The 23,652-nt window shown below is 51.0% G+C and overlaps 5 protein-coding genes across 5 annotated transcripts; 2 read left to right on the top strand and 3 right to left on the bottom strand.

Annotated features, from left to right (window-relative positions):
• Positions 1 to 625: 625 nt before the first annotated feature.
• On the top strand, positions 626 to 4,178 carry SMAC4_02456 (uncharacterized protein; the record flags this gene model as incomplete). Its single annotated transcript, XM_066089779.1, has 1 exon — positions 626 to 4,178. The coding sequence occupies exon 1, from the start codon at positions 711 to 713 to the stop codon at positions 4,176 to 4,178; it is 3,468 nt and encodes a 1,155-aa protein (XP_065947259.1). The 5' UTR covers positions 626 to 710.
• Positions 4,179 to 4,786: 608 nt separating this feature from the next.
• Positions 4,787 to 6,569, bottom strand: SMAC4_02455 (uncharacterized protein). Its single transcript, XM_003350736.2, has one exon. It carries the CDS (start codon positions 6,439 to 6,441, stop codon positions 4,915 to 4,917), a length of 1,527 nt encoding a protein of 508 aa, XP_003350784.2. The 5' UTR covers positions 6,442 to 6,569; the 3' UTR covers positions 4,787 to 4,914.
• Positions 6,570 to 7,859: 1,290 nt separating this feature from the next.
• Positions 7,860 to 10,274, top strand: SMAC4_02454 (uncharacterized protein). The gene is made up of 3 exons (XM_003350735.2): positions 7,860 to 8,394; positions 8,473 to 8,665; positions 8,723 to 10,274. The coding sequence occupies exons 1-3, from the start codon at positions 8,139 to 8,141 to the stop codon at positions 9,792 to 9,794; spliced, it is 1,521 nt and encodes a 506-aa protein (XP_003350783.1). The 5' UTR covers positions 7,860 to 8,138; the 3' UTR covers positions 9,795 to 10,274.
• Positions 10,275 to 10,640: 366 nt separating this feature from the next.
• Positions 10,641 to 15,722, bottom strand: SMAC4_02453 (uncharacterized protein). The gene is made up of 7 exons (XM_066089778.1): positions 14,374 to 15,722; positions 14,233 to 14,271; positions 14,035 to 14,152; positions 13,874 to 13,970; positions 13,119 to 13,746; positions 12,609 to 13,068; positions 10,641 to 12,555 (listed from the first exon to the last, which is right to left on the bottom strand). Exons 1-7 carry the CDS (start codon positions 14,495 to 14,497, stop codon positions 10,878 to 10,880), a joined length of 3,144 nt encoding a protein of 1,047 aa, XP_065947258.1. The 5' UTR covers positions 14,498 to 15,722; the 3' UTR covers positions 10,641 to 10,877.
• A 5,146-nt stretch (positions 15,723 to 20,868) lies between these two features.
• SMAC4_02452 (uncharacterized protein) lies at positions 20,869 to 23,436 on the bottom strand. Its single transcript, XM_003350733.2, has 2 exons — positions 22,436 to 23,436; positions 20,869 to 22,360 (listed from the first exon to the last, which is right to left on the bottom strand). The coding sequence occupies exons 1-2, from the start codon at positions 23,149 to 23,151 to the stop codon at positions 21,208 to 21,210; spliced, it is 1,869 nt and encodes a 622-aa protein (XP_003350781.1). The 5' UTR covers positions 23,152 to 23,436; the 3' UTR covers positions 20,869 to 21,207.
• Positions 23,437 to 23,652: the final 216 nt, after the last annotated feature.

Genomic DNA, 23,652 nt, shown 5'->3' with positions numbered 1-23,652 from the left:
ACAATTGATAGAAACTGATCAAAATGAGGGATGTAAAATGATCAAGCAGGTGATTTCCATCCATGCCATGACTCAACCAGAAGCTCCCCTGTTGGCTGGGTGTGTCGATCAAAGACCTAGCTTTCGCTTGGCGCTGAGAGAAATGTCGGGTTGAAGGGCTACAGGTAGCTAGCCTGACCCTGCTCCAAATTGAGTGAGCGAAAAATATCAAAGTCCAAATTGTAGTGAGCTAGAAGGATATACTTGGCCACCAAGAAGTAGAGATAAGCTATGTTGAATGACAAGAGTTGGCATCCGGTCAAGTTTCTCTCAAGAGTAAAACGGACAAAGCGAAAGGTTTCAGAGGTGACACTCTCAAAAGTGGAACAGGAACTTGTCAATCAGGGGTCCAAAACGTGGGCGCTACCTTACCTAATAATTCTGGCCTCGGCGCAACAGTCACCACTAACAGGAGCTGAGCACTGACCACCCCCGTCCCGTCGTCCCCCACCGCCCCGGCCGCGGCTTACTGAATACGGCAGCAGCCAGCCCATAGAAAAAGTTTATCGCATTTCCTTATCGATTTTGCCGCGGGGCCAAAAATCATTAAAACACTTAACAAAGTAACCAAACGCGCGCATCCCAGTGTCGACCCGCGCGCACGTCTTCTTTTATCCAAAGCCTGATCGATACGAAGAACCGTCACCCACCCACTGTCAGCACATGCAAGGATGGCGGCTCTCGACGATGGCTTCGAGGCCCTGCTGGAGCCGTTCTACAATGGCAAGAAGCTGACGGATCCCGTCTCGACCAAGGAGGACAAGTTCCATCTCGTCCCGGCCTTCCTCAAGGTCAAGGGTCTCGTCAAGCAGCACATCGACTCGTACAACTACTTCGTCAATGAGGAGATCAAGGACATCGTCAAGGCCAACCGCGTCGTCCGCAGCGACCAGGACCCCAACTTCTGGCTCGAGTTCAGAGACATCCGCGTCGGCATGCCCACCCGCACCGAAGATGGCGAGCAAGTCCAGTCGAGAAACCCCGTCACCCCCATGGAGTGCCGTCTCCGCGACCTCACCTACGCCGCCCCCGTCGAAGTCGATATCGCCTATACCCGCGACAAGAGCGTCATCGTCCGCAAGAACATCCCACTGTGCCGCATCCCCGTCATGCTCAAGAGTGCAAAGTGCTACCTCAACGGTGCCACCAATGCCCAGATGGAGGTCTTCAATGAGTGCCCTCTGGATCCCGGTGGCTATTTCGTTATTGGCGGAACCGAGAAGGTCATTTTGATTCAGGAACAGCTCAGCAAGAACCGTATCATTGTTGAAGCCGACGAGAAGACGGGCGGCGTCATGGCCTCTGTCACCAGTTCCACACACGAGAGAAAGTCAAAGACATACGTCGTACTCAAGAAGGACCGGATTGTTCTGCAGCACAACACCCTCTCCGAGCCCATTCCGATCGTCATCGTTCTCAAGGCCTTCGGTGGCCTCTCCGACAACGACATTATCGAGCTGGTTTGCGGTGGCGATGCGCGCTACCAGGACGATTTCCTTATCAACTTCGACGAAGCCGGAAGAGCTGGTGTTTACACACAACAACAAGCGTTGGAATACGTTGGTGCTAGAGTCAAGATGGGCGGCAACAGACCCAAGTTCGGTGCCGCCCCTCGAAGGAACCATGCCGAAGAAGGTCTCGACGCACTCGCGAATCTGGTCATTGCACACGTTACCGTCGAGGGCCTTGACTTCTACCCCAAGGCCGTCTACATCGCCATGATGGTTCGCCGCGTCCTGATGGCAGCTCAGAACCCCAAGCTCGTCGATGACAGAGATTTCGTCGGTAACAAGAGATTGGAGTTGGCTGGACAGCTGATTTCCCTCCTGTTCGAAGATTTGTTCAAAAAGTTCATTTCAGACGTCAAGTACAACATTGACAACTTTTTCAAGAAGCCCAACCGTACATCTACGTATGATCCCCACGGTGCCATCATGGCTAATGGCCATTACATCTCTCACGGCCTCAACCGCGCTATCCAGAGCGGCAACTGGACGGTTAAGCGTTTCAACATGAACAGAGCTGGTATCACCCACGTACTCAGTCGACTCAGTTACATCGCCGCGCTCGGTATGATGACCCGTATCAGCTCGCAGTTCGAAAAGACAAGAAAGGTCTCCGGTCCCAGAGCTCTACAGCCTTCACAGTGGGGTATGCTCTGTACCTCGGATACACCCGAAGGTGAAGCCTGCGGTCTGGTAAAGAACTTGGCGCTCATGACACATATTACCACGAATGTGCCGGAGGAGCCCGTTAAGAAGATGATTTTCGCTGCTGATGAGAGCGTGGGCCCGATCCGAGAATACACCGGAACAGAGATGCACAGCAAGGGCTCGTATATAATCCATCTGAACGGTACGCCCTTTGCCGTGACCAGGGAGCCAAAACGGTTTGCCGCCAGGTTCCGCACTTTGCGTCGCCGTGGTTGGGTTTCTCCTTTTGTGAGCATTCACATCAATGAGCACTTCTCGGCAGTTCACATTGCTACCGACGAAGGACGCATCTGCCGTCCATACATCATCGTCAAGAACGGCAAGTCCATGTTGAAGGCAGAGCACTTGAAGATGCTGCAACTTGGCCAGGCGACATTCGATACCTTCCTGACCAGCGGTGTGGTTGAGTACCTCGATGTTAACGAAGAGAACGATACGCTCGTTGCCCTTCAAGAAGATCAGATTACCAACAGCACTACGCACATGGAAATCGAGCCGTTCACGATTCTCGGAGCGGTCGCCGGTCTTATTCCCTTCCCCCATCACAACCAGTCTCCCCGTAATACTTACCAGTGCGCTATGGGTAAACAAGCCATTGGTGCCATTGCCTACAATCAGTTCAACAGAATCGACACCCTTCTTTATACACTTGTTTATCCCCAACGACCAATGGTCATTACAAAGACCATTCAGCTTATCCACTACGACAAACTTCCAGCAGGACAGAACGCCACTGTCGTCGTTATGTCTTACTCTGGCTACGATATTGAAGATGCGCTTGTTTTGAACAAGGCTTCTCTAGATCGTGGGTTCGGCCGCTGCCAAGTGTTCCGCAAGTATACAGCCGAGTTGCAAGGCTACACCAACGGTCGCCGTGACCGGGTCGGTGGTATCATGAAGGACGAAGACGACAAGCCCATTGCCAAGCACGCCATCCTCGATGCCGATGGCTTGGCCCAGGTTGGCTCAAAGGTTGAATCCGGACAAACGATGATCAAGAAGGAGACCCCGTTGGACCAGATCTCTACTGGAATTGCTGGCGATCGTGGGTCAGACGACTACCGTGATGCATCGACCAACTACCGCATTTCCGACCCGGCTATCATCGACAAGGTCATGATATCGGTCAACGAGCGTGAGAACAAGCTTATCAAAGTCCAAACTCGCCAAACCCGTAGGCCGGAACTCGGTGACAAGTTCTCGTCCCGTCACGGTCAGAAGGGTGTCGTCGGCATCATCGTCAACGAAGAGGACATGCCTTTCTCCGACAAGGGTCTCCGCCCGGACATCATCATGAACCCCCACGGTTTCCCCTCTCGTATGACAGTCGGCAAGCTCTTTGAGTGTTTGACCGGCAAAGCCTCGGTCATCGCCGGCGAGAAAGACTACGGCTTCGGCGACGCCTTCCGCTCGCACCCGGTCGAGTCCATGGGCCAGGCCCTGATCGACCACGGCTTCTCGTGGGAAGGCAAGGACTACTTTACCTCGGGCATCACGGGCGAGCCCATGGAAGCCTACATCTACAACGGCCCCATCTTTTACCAGCGTCTCAAGCACATGGTGCAGGACAAGATGCACTCGCGGTCGCGCGGCCCGCGCGCCATCCTTACGCGCCAGCCCACGGAAGGTCGTTCGCGCGACGGCGGTCTCCGTCTCGGAGAAATGGAGCGCGATTGTCTGATCGCATACGGCGCCTCCCAGCTGTTGCTGGAGCGTCTCATGATCTCTTCGGATGGCACCGAACTTGACGTTTGCCAGGAGTGCGGACTGTTCGGCTACAAGGGCTACTGCAATGCTTGCAAGAGCACGAGGAACGTCACACAGATGACGATGCCGTATGCTTGCAAGTTGTTGGTGCAGGAGTTGATTTCTATGAACGTTGGTGTGAAGCTCAAGTTGGAGGATGAGTTCCCTCACCCTAGGTAGTTGGGCACTTCCGGAGCGTGGTGACCGGGATGCTATTCTGTCGTGTATGAAAACAAACCCGTGGGATAATGAGCACGGGTTGCCGAAAGCGGGATTTTTGTTGGTGGTTGACGGATTGATGGTTGGATCTTTTGCAAAATAGTTTACATGATAGGTGTTCAGGGCGCTCGTGGTTTTCTTCAGCATTTTCAAATAGCGCGGCGAGGGCAGACAAATGGTTAGACTGTAATGGGACTTACAAAGACTAAAGAAATATCCCTATGAAATATACATTATCATATTCTAGAATCTTTAGGGTTATCGTTACAGTTCGCATCATAATGTATTTCGATATCATGGCTACGAGCAATGACAGGTATGACACATTCACGATCCCCTACCCAAGCTTTCGGGATCTGTTCCAATTCTGGATGGTTATGATAGGCAGAGTAACAACATCGCCACCTACCCACGGTTATGCGTGCTTGCAATGTAATATCCTGGCCGTAGGAATTCTACAACCAAGTAGTATTGATAACGTTCACTCTGTACTTTCAACTGTCGACTTTCACACATTGTATTCTGAATAGTTTTGTAGTCTAAGCACCAAGATTGGGGGGGTTATCACATATTACTCCTTCTTTTTCTTCCCAAACCATTAAACCATATACAACAACAAAACCACCTGGTCCCCCAAACCGCCTCAGCCCATTTATTTCGTCAGAGTCCTAGCTGAGCAGTGCCATTTTGACACACCTCAGCCCTCCTTCTCTTTTCCCTTGCCCTCTCCATCCTCCCCCTCCTTCACCTTCTGTCCCTTATTCTTCTTTTTATCCCTATCAACACCCCTCAAACCCCCAATCCAAACCTCAAACTCCACGCTTCCCTCCCCTATTCCAGTCCCGCTCTCCGGCGTCCACCCCGCAAAAACAACCTTCATCCACCGTCTCCAGCTTTTCAGCATCGGCATGCCTTTTTCTGCGCCGCCCCCGCCAGCGTCTTCGTCATCAGCTTGGTACTTCGAACGTCCATAAGCCGGCCTTTTGAACAAGGCTATCCGCGCAGAGATTTGGGTGGACCAGACCAGACCCAACGAGGGAGTTTTTAGGGGGAAAGAGGCGTAGGGGTCGTCGCCCCAGCCGGTGAAAAAGCGTTGTTGGTTGTCGAGGTGGAGGGAGGGGTGGTGCTGTTGAGGAGGATCGTCTTCTGGGTAGGGAGTGTGCGGATAAGGGTAGGGGGTTGATGCCCCTGGTGTGGCGGTGGCCATGGGAATAGCGGCACTGGAGCGAGGGATGCCGGAGGAGGAGGAGCGAGGAATGGAAGAAGTAATAGGCTCCGGCATCTTAGACCCGAACCGATCGGCTACTTGGTTCGACACCACCACGGCTAGGTTGTACTTTTGCGCGAGGTCGCGAAGTTGCATACCCAGACGGACGAGCTCGGCGGTGCGGGCTCCCATGTTAGAGGATCGCGCTCCGGGGCCTGGTGTCGACGATGAGGTCGTTGCGTCTTTCTTAGAGGAACGCTCAAACTCGGCCCGGTAGTTGGCTGCCACGCTATCGAGCACCAGCAAGCCAATGTTGCGCCGCTCAATCTCCACGGGTACTTGGTAAGTGAGGATGTGATCTTGGCTTTCCAGGTCGGGCGTGACGGTGCTGATGATGTTGTCAAGCGATGGTCTCACGCTGCTGGCGCCGTCGGTCTCGTCAAGACCCTTGAAGAAGGGGTTGGTGGTAAGCATTTGAGCCAGCCTTCTGGTGGAAAGCGGCGCCTCTGTGCTGATGTAAAGCGCCGGTCTGCCGAGGCCGTGAGGAGGCGGCAGCTGGACTGCGAGCAGCAAGGTAAGCAGGAACTGCGTCTTGCCGGCGCCGGACTCGCCCGTGATCTCGGTCACGTAGCCGGCGGGGATGCCGCCGCCGCCAAGAGCGCGGTCGAGGTCCGGATCTAGGGTGCTGATGGTCTGCCATTGGGAGGCGAGGGAGGCGGGTGTGTTCTTCAGCGTCGGTAATGGCGCAGCAGGAACGGTGCTACTACTACCGACTGTCTGATGGCCCTGTTGACGGCGGGATGTGGCAAAGACGCCCAGGTCATCGTGAAGAGCAGCGAGGATGGCGGCACAGAGGCGCTTGATATCGAGCAGGGGAAGTTGGGTACGTTTCCCAAGGTCGGCTGCTTCGAGCGTCAAGAGGTCGCTGGTGGTGAGGCCGACCTTCTCAAGGGTGGATATCAGATGTGCATACTGGCCGACGGGGAAGTGCGGCAGGACGCGGAGGAGATCGGTCATGGGTCATGGAGGGTCATTTGTTTAGTTACTTTGTGTGTGTATTGACAGTCGTCGTCGGGGTGACAGAACTAAAAGTGTTGGTGATGTCTGTTTTTGGTTGTTGATGTGGGTCTCCTCCGCCGTGTTGTCACTGTTGGGGACGGCCCCGGGGTTGTGGGTTGCAGATCCCGCTAAAGGTTCCGTGCCCTGTGGATGTGCCGCATTCCGGCGGCCCCCCCAAGTAATACCCACCGGGTCCCGTCCGCTGTTCGGTGTCCTGTTTGTGGGGCCGATTGCTTAAATGGACCCCGCACGGGCAACGAAGGGCGTTTGTCTCTCAGTTGTCTCCAGGCTTCCACTTGTTCCACTTGACAACTTCAACAGATCTTCCATGTTTTGGGTGACCGAAGCAAAGCTTGGGCCCGATCAACACCAAACCCACGCCCATCAGCCCAACGCAACGCTAATTGCCCCGCTCATCACGACCCTATCTTTCGGAGAAGAAGCCCAAAGGGTTCGGATAGGGTTACACTGACAGAAGCTTGAATCGATAGTCTGGGGTCGTTTATGGGTGCTGTGCCACACCATGAATGTCTTGGCAGCCTCATGTTTCGGAGTTGTTTCGCTCTCCTCGTCTCCGGACACTCGCTCCTTCGTGCCGTCTCCCCAGTCATCAGTCATCGCAACGTCGTGGAATTCGAACGGGCATGCTCTACCATACACTGCACGGCGGTGAAAAGTAGCGGGCCCCAGACACCGACAATTCTCACCGTAGCACTTCTCATCCTCTCATTTCACAAATGGCAGGGTTGACAATCCCTCAATGGAAAATATCACCCATTACCATGAGTTTACACGGCTGCCTTGCAAGTGAAGCTCACACACTCCAAATCTTGATTCACCACTTCCTCCCCTCAACTCATCAAGCGAGTGATGGCCCAATCAGCCTACCTGTTGTGTTCCCTCCAAGTGGGGAGCAGAATCGCAATGCTTCCCAATTTGGGACCTCACTATGAGACGTTGAGCCTCAGCTGTGTGTGCCGTTTCCCTGTCTTGTCCCAATTAGAGACATGTTGTTCCTTCAGCTACTGCAAGCCACATTTGTTGCCCGCTCTCGAATTGGCCCAAACCAGGCCATGAGCATCTGCAATCGACCCTTGACCCCTGGACGCCCCCCAATGTTACCACCAGCGTGGAGGAAGAAGAAGAGGAGGAGGAGGAGGAGGAGGAGGAGGAGGAGAAGAGGAGATAGGGTTCACGAGAAGAGGCGCAAAGAGCGCTCAAGGTCGGGCACACTTGCCAGCCACCCGCCGATGGTCTCTCGCCATGGTTGTGTGTGACTGGTCCCCCTGTGGGCCTTCTTCAACATGAGGTTATCCCGGTTTACCCGACTTGCAGCCCAGGCTGAGAGACAATATCGTGCAGAAACATGGGGTTTGTGGGAGGCTTGATGAGAAGGGGAACCGTGGGTTCTTGCTATTCTAGTCTTGCCGTCATACCGAGCCACACGACTGGTCTGTGAGGATGGGTTGAGTAGCTATCCCATTCCCATGGGTTGGTCGGTCTCTTGAACAGAAAAAGTGGCCCTGAGTTGCTTTTCTCCGAAGGCTGAACTAGTTTATCATCCCATCGAAATGATCTTTTCCCTACTCAACTTTTTCTCTCTTTCTCTTGTTGTTGTGGTTTGAATCTGAGATCCGTTCAAGCCAATCACAACCATGGGTGTCTCCAGCTTATACCGTGTTGCTCTCTTTGGAGTTTCTGTTCATGCTCTAGCATACCCTGGGCCACAGGCAACAGATCGGGTTATCATTCCCTCGGACGCGCAGACCCCTAAGCCAACACTTCCCCCGACTCCTCATCATGAGCTTTTCAAGCGTCAAGTTTCCGGGAGCGCAAGCGACTCTGGCTCCTATGGCGACACCATTTTCATTGCTCCAGACAACACATGTGGTTATGTGAGCGGATTAGCAGGTAAGTGATGAGCAGTACTGCCAATTGCTCTCTCTTCCCAAGTTCTTAAACATACTAACGCTCCTGATATCTCCACAGGTGCTGCTTTTACCTGTGTCGACCCAACCAATTCTTGCGTCTTCATCCCTTCCTCTGGTTCGATACCCGGTGCTGCAGGATGCTGCAACACCAAAGTTTGCGGCTTCCGTGTTGCTTGCATGGATTACAGCGAGGTCCTCGTCCAGAGCAAATGCGATGACGGTTGCATGGCAGACACTTACACCGCAAAGTGGTAAGTCATTCTCCCGCAAAAGGGCAACCTCTGTACACCCAGCTAACACACAACCAGCACAGGAACGGACAACCCGTATTGCGGTACCATCGCATTTCCCGGGGGTATCACCGACTATTTTTGCGGAACTCTTTCTGGCTCGCGTGTGCAATCGGCCAAGACGACCTGGGACGGCGAGACAGATGGCCGCACCTTCCTAACATGGACCAACAGCGGCAGCAGCTCGACCCTTGCCATCCCGACTATAGAGTCCAGCACCTCCGCCCGCGGCGCAAGCTCAACCCCCTCCTCGATCTCCTCCGGCACCGTTGGCGTGGGCGGATCCATCACTGACCCAGCCGATCCCGACCAACCGGAACCGAAGAAGGAGAAAGGAGGAAGCAACATTGGCGCCATCGTCGGCGGTGCTGTCGGCGGTCTAGCCGTTATTGGTCTTGTAATCCTCGGTATTGTCTGGATGGTGCGCCGCAAGAAGCGCAACAACAACACCCCCGACACTCCTGCAACCTCGGCAGCAGCAGCAGGAGCGGTACCTCCTCCCGGCGGCGGCGGCGGTCACCCAGGTCTAGCCAACTCCCCGCCACCACAGCCCACCCCCAGCCCTGGTAACGGTGGCAATCTCGACCCGGCCCTCAACAACAACTCCCACAACAGTTACTACTACGCCGGCGGCGGTACCCCGGACCCCCACAAGGTTCCCGTTATGACTCAACACTACCCTGCTCCTGCTTCGCCTCCTCCTCCTTCCGCCGATTACAACAACAACAACCACAACAACCACAACAACTACAATAACGGACAACATCCCCAATGGAACAACAATGGAAACCCCAACGGCAGCCCAACATCAGGTTACATCCCCCCTTCCAGCCCTGCTTCTACCTTGATGTCCGGGGGTGGGTATCAACCTAGCAGCGTTAGCGGCGGCGGTGGTGCGCCAATGGGTCATCCGCATCACATGTCTGGCCAGAGCTTCACCGGGGTTTCGCCAATGGGTGGGCACGGACAAGGACATGGACCGATATACGGACCGGGCGGACAGCCGGTTTACGAGGCGGCGAGTAATGCGGTGGGCGGACCGCAGGAGTTGAATGCGAATCACAGGGGACATATGCATGAGTTGCAATAGATAATGGATGGGGCTGAGCTGACAGAGACAGAGGGTGGTTTGGTGATGGTGATGGTGTAAAGCAGACAGGGAATCATGATGCTAATCCTGGTGTGTTATGTTGTATATGAGATTTTGATGACGAGTGGATCGGTTTTGGGCTGGGTTGGGTTGGAAGGTCAATTGGATAGGGTATATATGTGCGTAGCATGCCTTAATGATGAAATGGGTGGGATCAGACAGACGTTCTAATGTAGGTATTGATATCCTGGTTTTTGTTGTTTGATGGGAATATATAGGATTAATTAGGTCGTTTTCTAAGCTGATCGATTGATGCCTTGTATGTTTTCATGGCCATGGAGTCTTGCGCGCTTCTCGGGCAGCATACTTGAAGAAAAGAAACACACAATGACTACTCCCAAGGCATGGTAGGATGTTTATAATGAATGACAATGATTGAATGACGTCCCCGTCTGCATGTATAATCTTAATGGGCTGGGGTAACCTGAATTATATTGCATGCATGTATACCCGTGTACATTTTATCAATCCATATGTCGCTACTAGTAAAACAAACCTAAATTTGGAACCTGCTCCCGATAACCCAAAGTCTTTGTGCTTAGACTACATACACCCTGATATTTAATACAAGTGTCAATATCCACGGGTTGTGATAGATGTCATCTGGTGAAAAGAAAAGAAAGAGATCGTGTCTCAAAATGACACTACGTGACCATTGATCCAGATTAGGCCCTATTCGTTGCGGAAGGGGTCTGAGGGCGTTTCTAGCCCAGACGAGTACATCTTGCATATCATGTGGCATCAGAGATGCATTCAAAGGCAAGATGAATCACTTCACATTCACTCATTGAACACCTCCATAAGCACATTGTGATATAAAACGTCATAAAGTTCGCGATCAAAGCTTCCATCCACCGACTCATTCTTTATAAACTCTATAGGCCTCTAATTCCAAAAAGAACGACGACTCATCGCATCTACGGGCTATAACAGTGTAATCAGAAAAAACTAGCAGCTTGCCTCCCCTCCCAACTGTCTTTGTCTATCGGGTCCATCAAGTACCATAATCAAGATTTAACTCATTCAAGGAGTAGCAGAAGCCTCAAACTCCTCACCCCCAGGGACCACATACCCATCCGCCTCTCCTTCATTCCTCTCCTGCTTCAACCTTTCCAGCTGAGAAGTGATATAGTTCTGCAGGTGCTGATCAGTCTCTTCCCTCTCGCGCGCGCTGCCATTCGAGAGTCCGACCACAGAGTTAGACACAGACCGGCGGCGAGCCTCAGGTGAGCCGGCTTCGTCGTCGGTGAGTTCCTTATCATCATCCATGCCGTTGAACTCAAAGTCGCTCCGGGCAGAAATAGAGCGAGTAGTCGAGTTGCGACGGAGATGATGAGGAGAGCGGGGGGTCTTAGGTGTCTGCGCGCCGCTAGTGTGACGGTGGAAGATATCGTCGAAGTAATGCGCCATGCCGATACGTGGCGTACGAGGAGTGTGTGGGAGACGGCATGAGACACCAGTGTCGTGGATCATCCTGGCAATCAAGCCAGTCCAACCACACTGATGCGTGGCGCCCAGTCCACGTCCACTATCTCCGTCGAAGAACTCGTAGAACCAAAGGTAATCGCGCCAGTTCTCGTCGAAGTCAAGTATATCATTACCACCGTTGATGCTGCGTCGACCGTTATCGTCGCGGGCGAACAGATGCTGCAGGCGATGCTGGATCTCCTCGGCGACATGACCGAGATGCATGTATTCTCCTGATCCAACGGGGCACTCGACCTGTAGGCTCTGTCCGAAGAACAGGTAGAACCTTTGCAGCGATTCAACAAGCAAAAAGTTGACGCAAAGCCAGATAGGTCCACGCCAGTTACTGTTGCCTCCAAAGAGACCAGTGTCCGAGTCACCCGGGACGTAGCCGACCTTGAATGTCTGGCCGTTAACGTCCATCGAGAAGGGATGGTCTTTGTGGTACTTGCTCAAGGAGCGAATACCATGCTCGCTGAGGAATTCGTCTTCGTCGAGCATACGCTGGAGGATCTTGGTCAGGCGCTCTTCGTTGACTAGAGACAACAAAATTCTGTTGCCCTTGCCACGCTTGCGGATGCTGAACATCGTTCGCTCCGCGACATCCTCACGGTTCTGCATGAACCATTCAACGCGCTTCTTGAAGGACGGAAGTTTGTTGATGAGCTCGGGCTCCAGGGTCAGGGTAGCGTAAAGGGGGATCAATCCGACAAGAGAGCGAACAGGCAGTTGCTGGATCCAGGGACCACCCCAAGAGATGGCATCGTAGTAGAAGCCATCTTCGTCGTTCCAAAGCGACTTCTCATCCTTTTGACCCATGCGGAAGGTCATGGCATCAGAAATGAGAATGAAGTGCTCGAAGAACTTGCTGGCAATATCCTCGTAGATGCGCCTGTGCTTGGCCAACTCAAGGGCCATGTTGAGCATGTTGAGGCAGTAGAAGGCCATCCAGCCAGTGCTGTCCGCTTGCTCAAGAGTGCCACCGGTGGGCAGAGGCTCGGAACGGTTGAACAAGCCGATATTGTCGAGACCCAAGAAGCCACCCTCGAAAACATTTTTGCCATCAACATCTTTCCTGTTCACCCACCAGGTGAAGTTGATAAGCAGCTTCTGGAAGACTCTTTCGAGGAAGTCCAGATCCTGCCTTCCGTACAACTTGCGCTCGATCTTGAAAACACGGAATGTTGCCCAGGCGTGCACTGGGGGGTTGACATCACTGAAGTTCCATTCATACCTAGTTTCTGTTAGCTTCATGATATACTGCAAGTCTCTCATATGTCCACTTACGCAGGAAGTTGTCCGTTGGGGTGGCAGTACCACTCCCTAGTGAAGAGATCCAATTGCTTCTTGGCAAACTCTGGATCAATCATGGCCAGGGTAATGCAGTGGAAACTGGTATCCCAAGCAGCGAAAAACGGATACTCCCACGAGTCTGGCATGGAAAGAATATCGTCGCAGTGCAAATGTTTCCAGGTCTGGTTGCGGATGTTCCTTCGTTCGGGGGGCGGAGGTGGTTGAGCAGGGTCACCATTGGCCCACTCATCCCAGATGAAGAGATAATGTTGCTTGCACCACATCATGCCCGCGAAGGCCTGTCGCTGGATGTTACGAAGGTCGTCGGCCATCGGCAAGGGGCTGATGCGGTAGTAGAAATCGTCGGCTTCCTCCTTCTTCTTGTCCATGAGGTCATCGAACTCTTCTTCGTCGAGGTAGTCGGTGTTCTTCTTGGAAAGACGGAATCGAACGACTATGGAGTGTTAGTGGCTGCCAGTAGCCGGTCTAGCTCGAAAGACTTACCTGCGCACTCGCCAGGAGCAACACCGCCAGCTTCGTTAAAGGTGAACCACGCTGCGCTCTTGGTACCGGTCTGAGCAGGGTTGACGGCCTCCTTCTCGCCATCGACAATGTATCTGTGGAAAGCATCCTTGACGTATGGCTGTTTGTTCGGGACCTTGTAGAGGAGCTCGGTGTTCGTGTCGTTCTCGGTGAAGATCAGCTTGGGGTGTACATCTTCGCCGCTAGGACCGACACCGGGCGAGGGAGAGAGCAGGAGATAGCGCTCCCCCAGCTTGTGGTGCTGAGTCTTGACCCGGTTATCGCCAACGGCCTGAAGCGCGGGCTTGTTGCTTTCCGGCTCACGGCCCCAGGCCCAGGTGTTTCGGAACCACATTTGAGGAATGATGTGTAGAGGAGCCGGGTCCGGACCCCTGTTCCAGGCAGTAACACGGAACAGGAGCTCATCCGGGTCGTCATCCTCCTTGGCGGTCTCAATGAAGATGTCCCAGTACTTGTTGTCGTCAAAGACGCCGGTGTCGAGAATCTGGTATTCCTTGTCCGTCCTTCCTCGTCGAGCGTTCTCCTTAATCAGATCCTCGTAGGGGAACTCTGCTTGCGGATACTTGTAAAGATATTTCATGTACGAGTGCTAAGAGTCAAGATTGTAAGCTTCCGTGTTCTTCCCGCTGATGGGGAGGTCTTACCGTCTGTTTGAGAAGGATCAGTTAGCAAAGAGTCTGTGGCAATAATGATCCAGGGAGAAGTAGAAAACTTACAGGTGTGTTATCAACGTGGAAGTGAGCCTCCTTGATACTCTCACCATGGTTGCCCTGCGGGTTGGACAAGCCAAAGAGGCGTTCCTTGAGGAATTCACTAAGCGCCAGTTATTAGCGAACATGGCCCTGCTCCTTCATATCCAAAGACAGTCTTCTCTTACTCTTTTTCGTTCCAAAAAGAGAAGGCAATGTTCTGGAAGCCATGTGAGTCGCATACACCGGCAATACCGTCCTCTCCCCATCTGTATGTTCGGGATCGGGCGTGTTCGTGCGGGAAGTCTACAGTGGAGCGCAGCGGCACATGTCAGCGGGTTTGGCCATCGAGGTGCTCAAAGCTAACCATGGGACGAAAGACTTACGACTCCACGCATCACCGTCAGCGCTGTAATCCTCTCGAACTGTAACAAGGCACAAGTTGTTGTTAGTTCAGACGACACAATATTGGCATAGCCGGGCCGCGTTCAGCTCCAGCGTTGGAGGGGCGTGTGGTGAAGACTTGCCAGTCGCCCATTGTCTTTCAGCCACATAGGGACCCCATTTCTTCCAGTACTTGGTCCGGTTACGGTCCTCCTTCAGCCTCTTCTCCTCCTCTGTGAGGTACTCGTGGTTGTCAAAGACGGGCATCTTGTCGACCTCGTCTTTGCTAATGTTGCTTTCAGAGGTTTAGAGTGGCGAGACACTGAAAGAAAGAAGCGAGTGCGCGGAAGCTCTCGCACAAAGGTATATCAAGGGGCGAAGACTGGTCGGGGGAACGAGCGTTCTTGGGCAGCAACGGAAACCACCTCGGGCGTCGGTCCGGGAGGAAGAAACGATTGGGAAGGAAAAAGGGAAACGTTGAAAGTGACTGATCGACAGGGCGTGTACAGCACACACACACACACACACACACACACAAGAGGTTCTGGGCCTCTTGTTCTTTTTGTTGGTGCGCGAACAGATGTGGGAGTGTCTTGGAGGGCGAGGGGGAAGCTTCGAGTGGCGGTCGATCTCTCTAGCGGGACTCGGGATCTGGAAGGGGCGCAAACACACAAACAGTTGGGTAAATGAAAAAGCTAGGGAAAACTGGGAAGAATCAGGAAATCAAGGAATCCAAGAAGAGATGGGTCCTGGTCTGGACATCATAGGGTAGCCGAGAAAAAAGAGAGCAGGTCAAGACAAGCGGCAAAGGATCGGTGACGAGGGGCGGGACCTTTGAAACGTGTGTGTACGTAGACTACACACTAACGCTGGGGCTATATCCACTTGTTAGGCTGGCACTAACAGCTGTCGTGGAGAAACAGGTATTTCTGCGCTGCGGGCACAACGTAAACGTACCTGCCACTATCGACATGCAACGACGGGAATGTTACTTACGAGAAGCAGGACTTGGGTACGCCTAGATCCCGCTATCAGGACCGAGCAGGACAACGTTGGTCGGACCTGCTGTTAATGCACGGCCAGACGGGATGAGTTTCGATGATGTACCGGGGACGGGAGCCACCACCGGTACTGCGCCGGCGTATAGCTCTGCTAGGTACCTTACTAGAGGTACCTCTTACTGCCGATGGAGGGGCAGGCATCTGCAAGCGAGCAAACCTCGATGGGGAGGACAAGACAGGAACAAAACTTGAGAAGTGAGGGGCACACACACCGCATTCATTTGATTTGCAGAGACATTCTGACATTTGCCGTGTGTCCTGGGACTGGATGTCTCTTTTTGGGTCTTATCCCCGTCCATCCCTTGTGGTTGTTGATTGTTGAACTGCTCTTCTGTGGTTCGACAGGGAACCCCACTATTGTCTCCATCCGTTGCTTAAGTCTACAGCTTGACATGTTGACATGTCCAGAGACAGACCACCATGACCACTCCAAATGTAGGTATTACTACATCGCATCCTGCATGTCTACCTATACCCTTCTATAACCTAAGAGATTAGGACGTCCTGCTAGAGGCGTGGTTTTTACTCTGTTGTATCGGTTGCTCTATTTTTGAGGCCAGATAAAATAAAATAAAACTGAAGAGCCGTGATGACGCCGTCTCGGACCCAAAAGATCAGAAGAGTGGTGCCCGCTAGCTAGCACAAGGACTCGACAAGTGGTGTTCATTGGTGTTTTGTTCCTTGGCGGTTGTTTCTTGAAGCTGAAAAGGAGCTAGCGGAGAAGCTAATCTGTGACGTCATCAAGCTATTCTGGCGTATCGACTCCAACTTTGCGCTTTGGGAGTTAGACGCTCAGTCGCTTTTCACGAGTTCGCGAAACTCCCCAAAAGAACTTGTCAGGGTTTGTTTCGACTTCATCTTATCTTTGTAGAGGTTTGTGTGTGTGTGTGTGTGTGTGTGTGTGTGTGTGTGCCGTTCTTGCCCTTGCCGGCGATCGGTTCTAGAACCATTCATGATTCAGTAAAAAGAGCAGCAGAGCTTGGAGGCTGGGCGAAACAAGCTGAGCCGCAATCGAGATACCCAACGGTCCTGATTCAGATTGCATGTCAAAGCTCGACGCTTCGGCGCTATCGACTTGTCAGCTTTGTCAGGATTCTGGCAGTTCTATGCCACAAACCCGTCCGTTTATTCATGCCATGCACTGTAAGGAGTGAGGAAATGCTTGAACCTAAAATGCCAAACAGCCAGCATCCAGGCGCATTCATGCCCGAACAAGAGGGGAAAGAAAGGCCCGAAAAGATCAAGATCCACCACGAAGCAACGTCTGTGATTTGTCTTTTGCGAGCCGGTTATTGCGACTGTGTGTTCGGTCCCTGCGACTGTGTGGGCCTGGCCCACCCACACTTGGGCGTTGGGGAAATGTTGCTGCTCGCCAAATCTTTACGAAAGTGATATAGTATTAACATTTGTACCGGATTTATATAAAGAAGAGGATGAAGCTATTTATGAATATGTAAGTATTTGTTGAATTAATTTTTAAATATATAAATTATTGCTTTCATGAGTTTTATTATTAGCAGTATTATTAGTATTAATTATTAGGAGAAGGCAGTATATTCTAATTTAGTAAAGAGAGTTGGTTGGGTATAAGAGTATGTTGATATGACAGGCTGGGGTGCATATGCCCAGACGGCCAAACCTACAAAAGATAGGACAATGTTCTGCTTGCAAGGCAGAACTCGGAATGCACACTATATAGCCAATGTCAACCTGTGACACTACCTCCCCTTAAAGCGAAGTTATCTTTCAATAATCTTCAAGATAAGGCCCCGGCCCCGGCCCCATTTCCGAGGGCGACAATGTCGCGGAGGATTTATCACAATGCGACGGCTTATATAGCACTACCTGAAAATGCAACTTCCCGCTAAGTTGGACATTTTCCAATGGGCCGATACGTGGCATTTCAGTACTCTTCGATTTGCATATATGGTCCTCAATTGTCATTGCATTCTTAGGAGCTGTGCTCGACTAAGTGCCGACAAGAGTATCCCAAAATCGCCCTTGAAATTGCCACGGTCGGGAATCGAACCCACCGTTTAAGCAGAACATACTATGACAGGCTGGGGTGCATATGCCCAGACGGCCTAACTTACAAAAGATAAGACGTTGTTCTGCTTGTAAGGCAGAACTGGGAATGCACACTATGTAGCCAATGTCAACCTGTGACAGTTGAGTAAGTTTATATTAGGTATATTGCTAAGTATATTATTAGCTTTGCATATACTTATATTTATATAAATAGCTTTGGGTATATTATAATAAAGTTAATTATAAAGATATTACTATTATTAGATTATCCTGCTATAGAGTAATTATTTAAATAGTTATTTGCTAATTCTTACGTACTGATTGTATTTGCGCAGCTTGAGTCTTTTATAGTACCAAGAGATTAGTATTTAGTATTTCTTTATATTAATTTAATTTTCGAATAATAATAACTTTTGCTTTCTTAATAAGAAGTAGTCTTAGTAGTGTCATGGCGGTGGCAGACTACTACACTAATTAGGCCATGTTCCTGCAAAAGAATATAAGTGTAAGGAGTACAGCATAGTTAATACAGATGCTGGCTAAAAGAATCGATAAGATTCTACAAAGAGAGAAGGAAAGAAAAGAATACACTTTGAGCAGTCTAGCCGGCTGTCTTAAAGAAGAGACATGCGCGCGTACAGGCTAATGTTGCCTGCTGTGAGAGTAGAGCACCCGCTTAGCAAGATTGCCAAGCATTTCAGCCACGGGCACTAGCCTCATGACAACAAGTAACCAAAGCTGGCAGTTTGGTTGCTCAAGTGGTCTTATATAATTGTGACGGATAACCAGGCCGTCACAAGTAGCGTATTGTAAGATAGTTTGTATTTTATATTGGGACTAGTATTTTTTATTGCTACTATTTATTGCTACTATTTATTATTAAGTATATGTTTGCTGCAATGCCCTAACTGACTTATAATAATAGCACTAGTATAAAGATGCTATAGTAAACTATGCACTTGTAGCAGGGCGGAGCGGAAGCGGTAAGAGGTACGATAGCAGTGCTGAAAGAAGCAGCGTAGTTGCAAAGATAATAGAGAGATGTTGTAAAAGAGGTCTTAGAGAGAACTCTGCTCTCAAGACAGAAGAGTACAGTAAACTCTACACTGTGAGAAACAACTATTTGTCACAGGTTGACATTGGCTATATAGTGTGCATTCTGAGTTCTGCCTTGCAAGCAGAACATCATCCTATCTTTTGTAGGTTTGGCCGTCTGGGCATATGCACCCTAGCCTGTCATACTATTATAGTGAACCCTGCACTATTGTAACAAGGGCAGTGTTCTGAGCTTGGAACAGTAGTTCAATTCAGCTAATAAACTACTTTAGTCTCGAAAGCCTTGTTGAATCCTTTGAAGCCTTTCCATCCAGGCTGGGCTTTAAAGCCTTCTTATGCCAAAGAGGTTTGATGCGTACTAAGGTACGTACCAAGCCTTGTTGTTTGAGGCCTCAGAGTATCTATATAGTGATCTTTATACATGTGAATCTTTCTGAGTGCTTTCAGCTATTCTACTTCCTTCTTCTGGCGCTGATCCTTGTTCAGTCGCTCTGATCTTTGCTTAGTTGCTGTGATCCTTGCTTAGTTGCTGTGATCCTTGCTTAGTTGCTGTGATCCTTGCTTAGTTGCTGTGATCCTTGCTTAGTTGCTGTGATCGCTTCTGTGATGACTGAAGATTGCCTTATCTCGCTTACTAGCATCGTCGGCAGTTTGATAGTTGGCTCGCTAGCCTGAAGGCGTCGAGAGAGGCTTGAGTAAGCAATGCTGTTAGCTGAGAGTCTGGCCAAAGTGAGGTTGAGCCTCGCGGCCTGCAGCTGCCGGGCATTTATGAAGCTCATTCCAAGCGTTTGAGGCTCTGCTAAGCTTTGCGATCCTAACCCCTGGACTGTGAGCAATATTCGTGTGACAACTATAGAAGTAGACTATATTGTATTGCTTTGATTGTGCTTGCTTGTTTGCTTCCTTAAGGAGTAACTAACTAAAAAAGAGAAGAGGTTTTTATATACACGAACGTTAAGTATCTAAAAGCTTCCAGAGTGTAGAAGCTTCTGTAAGTTGATAGGAGTGCTTGTAGAAGCACTATATTATGAAAGGAATGAACTGAATTTATGAGCTTCTGATGCATTCTATGATGACAAATCAGTCTAGAAGGAATGCTGAATATCATGGGGAATAGAAGAAAGTATTATGGCGGTGGCAGACTATTATACTAACCAGACCATGTCCTTACAAAAGGATACAAGTAACCAAAGCTAGCAGTTTGGTCGCTCAAGTAGTCTTATATAGTTGCAACGGATGACCAGGCCATTATAGGAAGGAATGCGACAAAGTGACAAAAGACCCTACTATTGAATGAAGATCAAAAGATGAGGAAAAAAAAGAACTAAAATACAAAGGATAGCTGCGGCGCAAAGGATATACTATGCACTGCCAAGAACCATGCAGCCATAAGAGCAATGCTGATCAGCGGTTGAGCCGCGCCGTCACACTGAACAAGTTAAAGAATTCTAGAATACAGTAGCAAAACTTCTATATTCTAGCACGTTCTATGATGACTGAGTCGACTGATTCTATAGAAGGAATAGTTTAATCAGCCTTTTATACTACAAGGTAGTACAAGGCAGTAACAAAGCACAGTACTAACTACACGTTAAGAATTAATATTGAGATAGTTGCGCTCGTCGTTGCGCGACTCTAGTTTAATCTATTCAATCAAGAGAGTAGAACTGGGGATACGGGCAGGTTCTTACTCTAGCTAAAAGAGTATAAGATTGTTAATTTTAGGTATTTGTAATACTAACGGTTAGTAAGTACATTTTATTACCCCTCAATATTATAATTTACTTTAGTGATAGTAATAGCAATGATAGTACAATAGCTTAATAGTTTTAATTAAATTACTAACTTTTGTATATGTTGTTAGTGCAAATAATTAATGATATTTACGTCTACAAAATCCCCGCCAAAGTAATATGCGATGAATATGTGTTCACATTGATTTAACTGGCTGGCTGGAAGTCTGGGCAGGCCCACACAAGTCGCAGAGACTAAATATACAGTCGCAATAACCGGACCGGTCTGTTGGAGGTTTGGAGATAGTCTTGAACTGCTGTTGGCCGGCTGCGTCCAAGATGAGATAACATGGTCCACTTTAGCTCATCCTTAGTTCAGGGGTTTCCATTTGACAGCCTAGCTGTGGCTTACTTGCTGCTGTGTTACCTTCACAGATAGCCTCAACAATCTCTATGGTTGTGCAACAAACGCCATGTAGGTTGCAAAGCAGAAAGGGTCCTGAGCATGGAGATATGTAAAAGCCACTTGCTATGTGCTGTATGTCCTGTACATTGTTTCTTGCCAAACGTGTGCCATCCACAGGTTCTACGTCGTAAGTTAGGTTGGGTATCACGAAGATTCATAGGGCTGTTAGTTGTATGTCCTGTGCAGCCATACATGTAGCCCATGCACTGCAGCTGCATCAGATATGACAGCCCAACTGGAGAGAATCTCCAGCTGAGCTAGCTAAGCTCGTGTGAACATGGCACAGGAAGAAACAAACAGATGGGAGAATGCTTGAACATATAGGAATTGTGGATCAAGTTGCTGTGAATTCGTACCAAATGGCTTCGCTGCCGTAAAAGCCATGCCTGTAATGCATCTGTTGAACGTTATGACATCGCTGTTACCCTCAACACCCCTTCCCCTTTTGCTCACCCAAAAATGACAAAAGTATCCGACATGCGCCAAAGTACCTAATCACAAAGCCCACAGCGAGGACTGTTCTTCAGAGCCCACACCCCACTCGCCAGGTTCGAATCAAAGGACAAACAAAACGAGGTCAAGAAATCGGACAAAAAATATGGGGTCAAAACACCTGCGGATGCCGTTGAGGATCTACAGCTTAGGCTTCGCAGGCCCCGTCTTGTTGCCATCAGCCGCCGCAGCAGCCAGGGCCGCAGCCGTCGCCTCCTTGTTGACAACAATCTCACCCGTCTTGGGGCCGTCGTATCCAAAGAAGATGACCTGGACCGTCAAGTCGTCACGGTACCTCCTCGAGAATGGCGAAGGGAGTGTCAACAGAGCCGAAACCTGCTCCTGGTTCTTTCCACCGAGGGCGTTACGAACAAGATGTGTAGCAACATTCTTGTCCTGGACCACAAACCGTTCCATCGGGTCCGTACCAGTAGCGCCCCACTGTCTCTGGCGAATGGGCGTCTTGTTGCCGCTGTTCTTCTCCGACTCGCTAGATTCGACAGGTAGGGCTGTCTTGCTACCCTTCTGCAGGAAGGAGAAGTATCCCGACGACTTGGAGCTGCTACCAGCCTGGGTCTCGATCCACTTGCCCACCAGCCCAACAACCTCCTCGTTGGTCAACATCTCCCAGAGGCCATCCGTGGCCATGACCACGAAGTCGCCATTCTCGGGCTCGACCTTGGTTGTTGTGACGACTGGCTCGGCAGTGACATATGGGGGTGTCTTGAGCAGGGGAGAGACAGACCTACCAAAGAACTTTTCCCGAAGCTTCTCTGAAAGTTCCCGGCTCCATTTGTAGCTCGCATCGCCGAATGCGCGTGTCGGTTCAAGGCCGCCAAGTACGCGACCGTGGCGGACCACATGCTCTTCACCCGGGTGCAGTTGGCGTAGGCGAGCAGCCTCATCGGGGTTGCTACCCGTCTGGTCGGTTGATAGGGCATGTGCCGTCCACTTTCCGGACTCGGATCTGCGGCCCAACACTGCGCGCGAGTCACCAGTGCAGGCAACCCGCAGAAGCTTGGACTTGCTGTCGTAAAAGGAGAGCAAGGCGCATGAGCCTGACAGGGCTGGGGCAAGGTGCTCGGCAGCAACGAGCCGGTTGTTGGACTTGAGAACCCTCTGCACGCTTTGGTTCACAATCTCGTCGTCCAATCGCGTAAATCCGGTCTTGATGGCAGACTCAACCGCAGCGGCAGACGGGATAAGATCCGGAGAAGACTTGTAGGTATCGTTGAGTTCGCGAGCAACGAAGCTGATCAGTGCCTGGCGTAATTTGGCCGATGTAGTCCAACCCCTGCATAGTTTCCACTTGTCAGTCGTCTCTCAATAACCACGGCATCTAGATAGTCCGCTTGGGAGAGTGACTTACGAATGGCCGTCGAAAACACCCCAAAACATCCAATCGGTCGGATCGCTGCTCTGGGCCTTGTTGGGTACCTCAACAATCTTCTCGGCGTGGTCATCCTCGATCGGATCGTTACTAGGTAGCTGGGAAACATCGTAGCGATAAACGCCCTGACCGCGGTTGACGAAGACCGACTGCTCGAGCTGGCGTAGCCTCTGGGTCGCTTGCTCCGGGGACAACATTTCGACCACCCTCTCGTTATTGCTCGTGGTCTTGGAAATAGGGCCGTCTCCTACAAAGGTGCCCGTGTGTAACTCGTCAGCTCCGATCACCAGGACTGATCGGGTCGGGACAGCGCCCGTAGCGGCGGTGGTAACGCTAGATGTCGAGGCTATCGGGGACTCGTTGTTGCTGTCGCCGGAATTGTACCAGGCACCGTAGGCGACAAGCCCTGAAAGCAGGGTAACGAAGGCGCCGCGGACGTACATGGACGAACGAAGGGGCTCAGGGTGAGCGCTCGAGTGATGCGTACCGTCTGAAGAGTCGCGCGCGCCGGTATTCGACAGGTATCTTGCGGTAGCCGTGCCGAGACGGGGATTGTAATGAGCTGTGGGGGAACCGGAACTGACAGCCTTTGAGGCTTGCAGCAGGGGGAGAGATGATCCCCTACGGCTAGCTCGTAGGCCCCGGAAGGTGCACTGGTAGCTCGTCCGCAGAGCTTTGGCGGCAACACGACGCATGGCTGTTGAGGCTGAATACAAACTCCTTCCCAAAGATGGAGGGATAGTAGGAGATAAAGTGAAAGAGAGTCAAAGTATCTTGGGCGATTGTGATGAATGTGGGTGTTGATGGATTCGTCCGCTGGGGATAAGCCAGTGCGAGATACGGTACGCTGCCGACGATCGTAGTGTTCAGGGCTGTCCAGACTCCGGATCAGTGGGCGTGTAGCGTGGATTGGAGAAAGAGGGGAACGCAGTGTCGGATACTGCTGGATGGAAGGAGCGAGGATGGTCGATTCTGATGGCGACAACTTGGAGAAATGGAATATTAAATCCGGGTCTGATCTGTTGTATGATCCTAAAGAGCCAACGCTTTGATTTGAAAAGGTCGGAAGTTTGTTTGTAAGAGAGAGATGAAGGGAAGCAACATGGAAGTGAAGGGAAGGAGCAATGTGTGTCCGTCAATCTTTGGACGATATCGTAATGTACGCACTCGGGCAGGGCAATGCAGTGCACGTTCGT

This window comes from Sordaria macrospora, chromosome 5 (genome assembly GCF_033870435.1).
Source record: "Sordaria macrospora chromosome 5, complete sequence".
NCBI lineage: Eukaryota > Fungi > Ascomycota > Sordariomycetes > Sordariales > Sordariaceae > Sordaria > Sordaria macrospora.
This window is presented reverse-complemented; position numbering and strand designations above follow the sequence as displayed.

What these genes read in the sequence shown, in the direction of transcription:
- SMAC4_02454 (XM_003350735.2), top strand. Translation starts at nt 8,139, where the DNA reads ATGGGTGTCTCCAGCTTATACCGTGTTGCTCTCTTTGGAGTTTCTGTT. An exon ending in TTATGTGAGCGGATTAGCAG is followed by an intron (nt 8,395 to 8,472) that starts GTAAGTGATGAG and finishes ATATCTCCACAG; the next exon opens with GTGCTGCTTTTACCTGTGTC. An exon ending in GACACTTACACCGCAAAGTG is followed by an intron (nt 8,666 to 8,722) that starts GTAAGTCATTCT and finishes ACACACAACCAG; the next exon opens with CACAGGAACGGACAACCCGT.
- SMAC4_02453 (XM_066089778.1), bottom strand. Translation starts at nt 14,497, where the DNA reads ATGCCCGTCTTTGACAACCACGAGTACCTCACAGAGGAGGAGAAGAGG. An exon ending in TGAAAGACAATGGGCGACTG is followed by an intron (nt 14,272 to 14,373) that starts GCAAGTCTTCAC and finishes GCCTTGTTACAG; the next exon opens with TTCGAGAGGATTACAGCGCT. An exon ending in CCCAACGGACAACTTCCTGC is followed by an intron (nt 12,556 to 12,608) that starts GTAAGTGGACAT and finishes AACAGAAACTAG; the next exon opens with GTATGAATGGAACTTCAGTG.
- SMAC4_02455 (XM_003350736.2), bottom strand. Translation starts at nt 6,441, where the DNA reads ATGACCGATCTCCTCCGCGTCCTGCCGCACTTCCCCGTCGGCCAGTAT.
- SMAC4_02452 (XM_003350733.2), bottom strand. Translation starts at nt 23,151, where the DNA reads ATGCGTCGTGTTGCCGCCAAAGCTCTGCGGACGAGCTACCAGTGCACC. An exon ending in GGTGTTTTCGACGGCCATTC is followed by an intron (nt 22,361 to 22,435) that starts GTAAGTCACTCT and finishes GAAACTATGCAG; the next exon opens with GGGTTGGACTACATCGGCCA.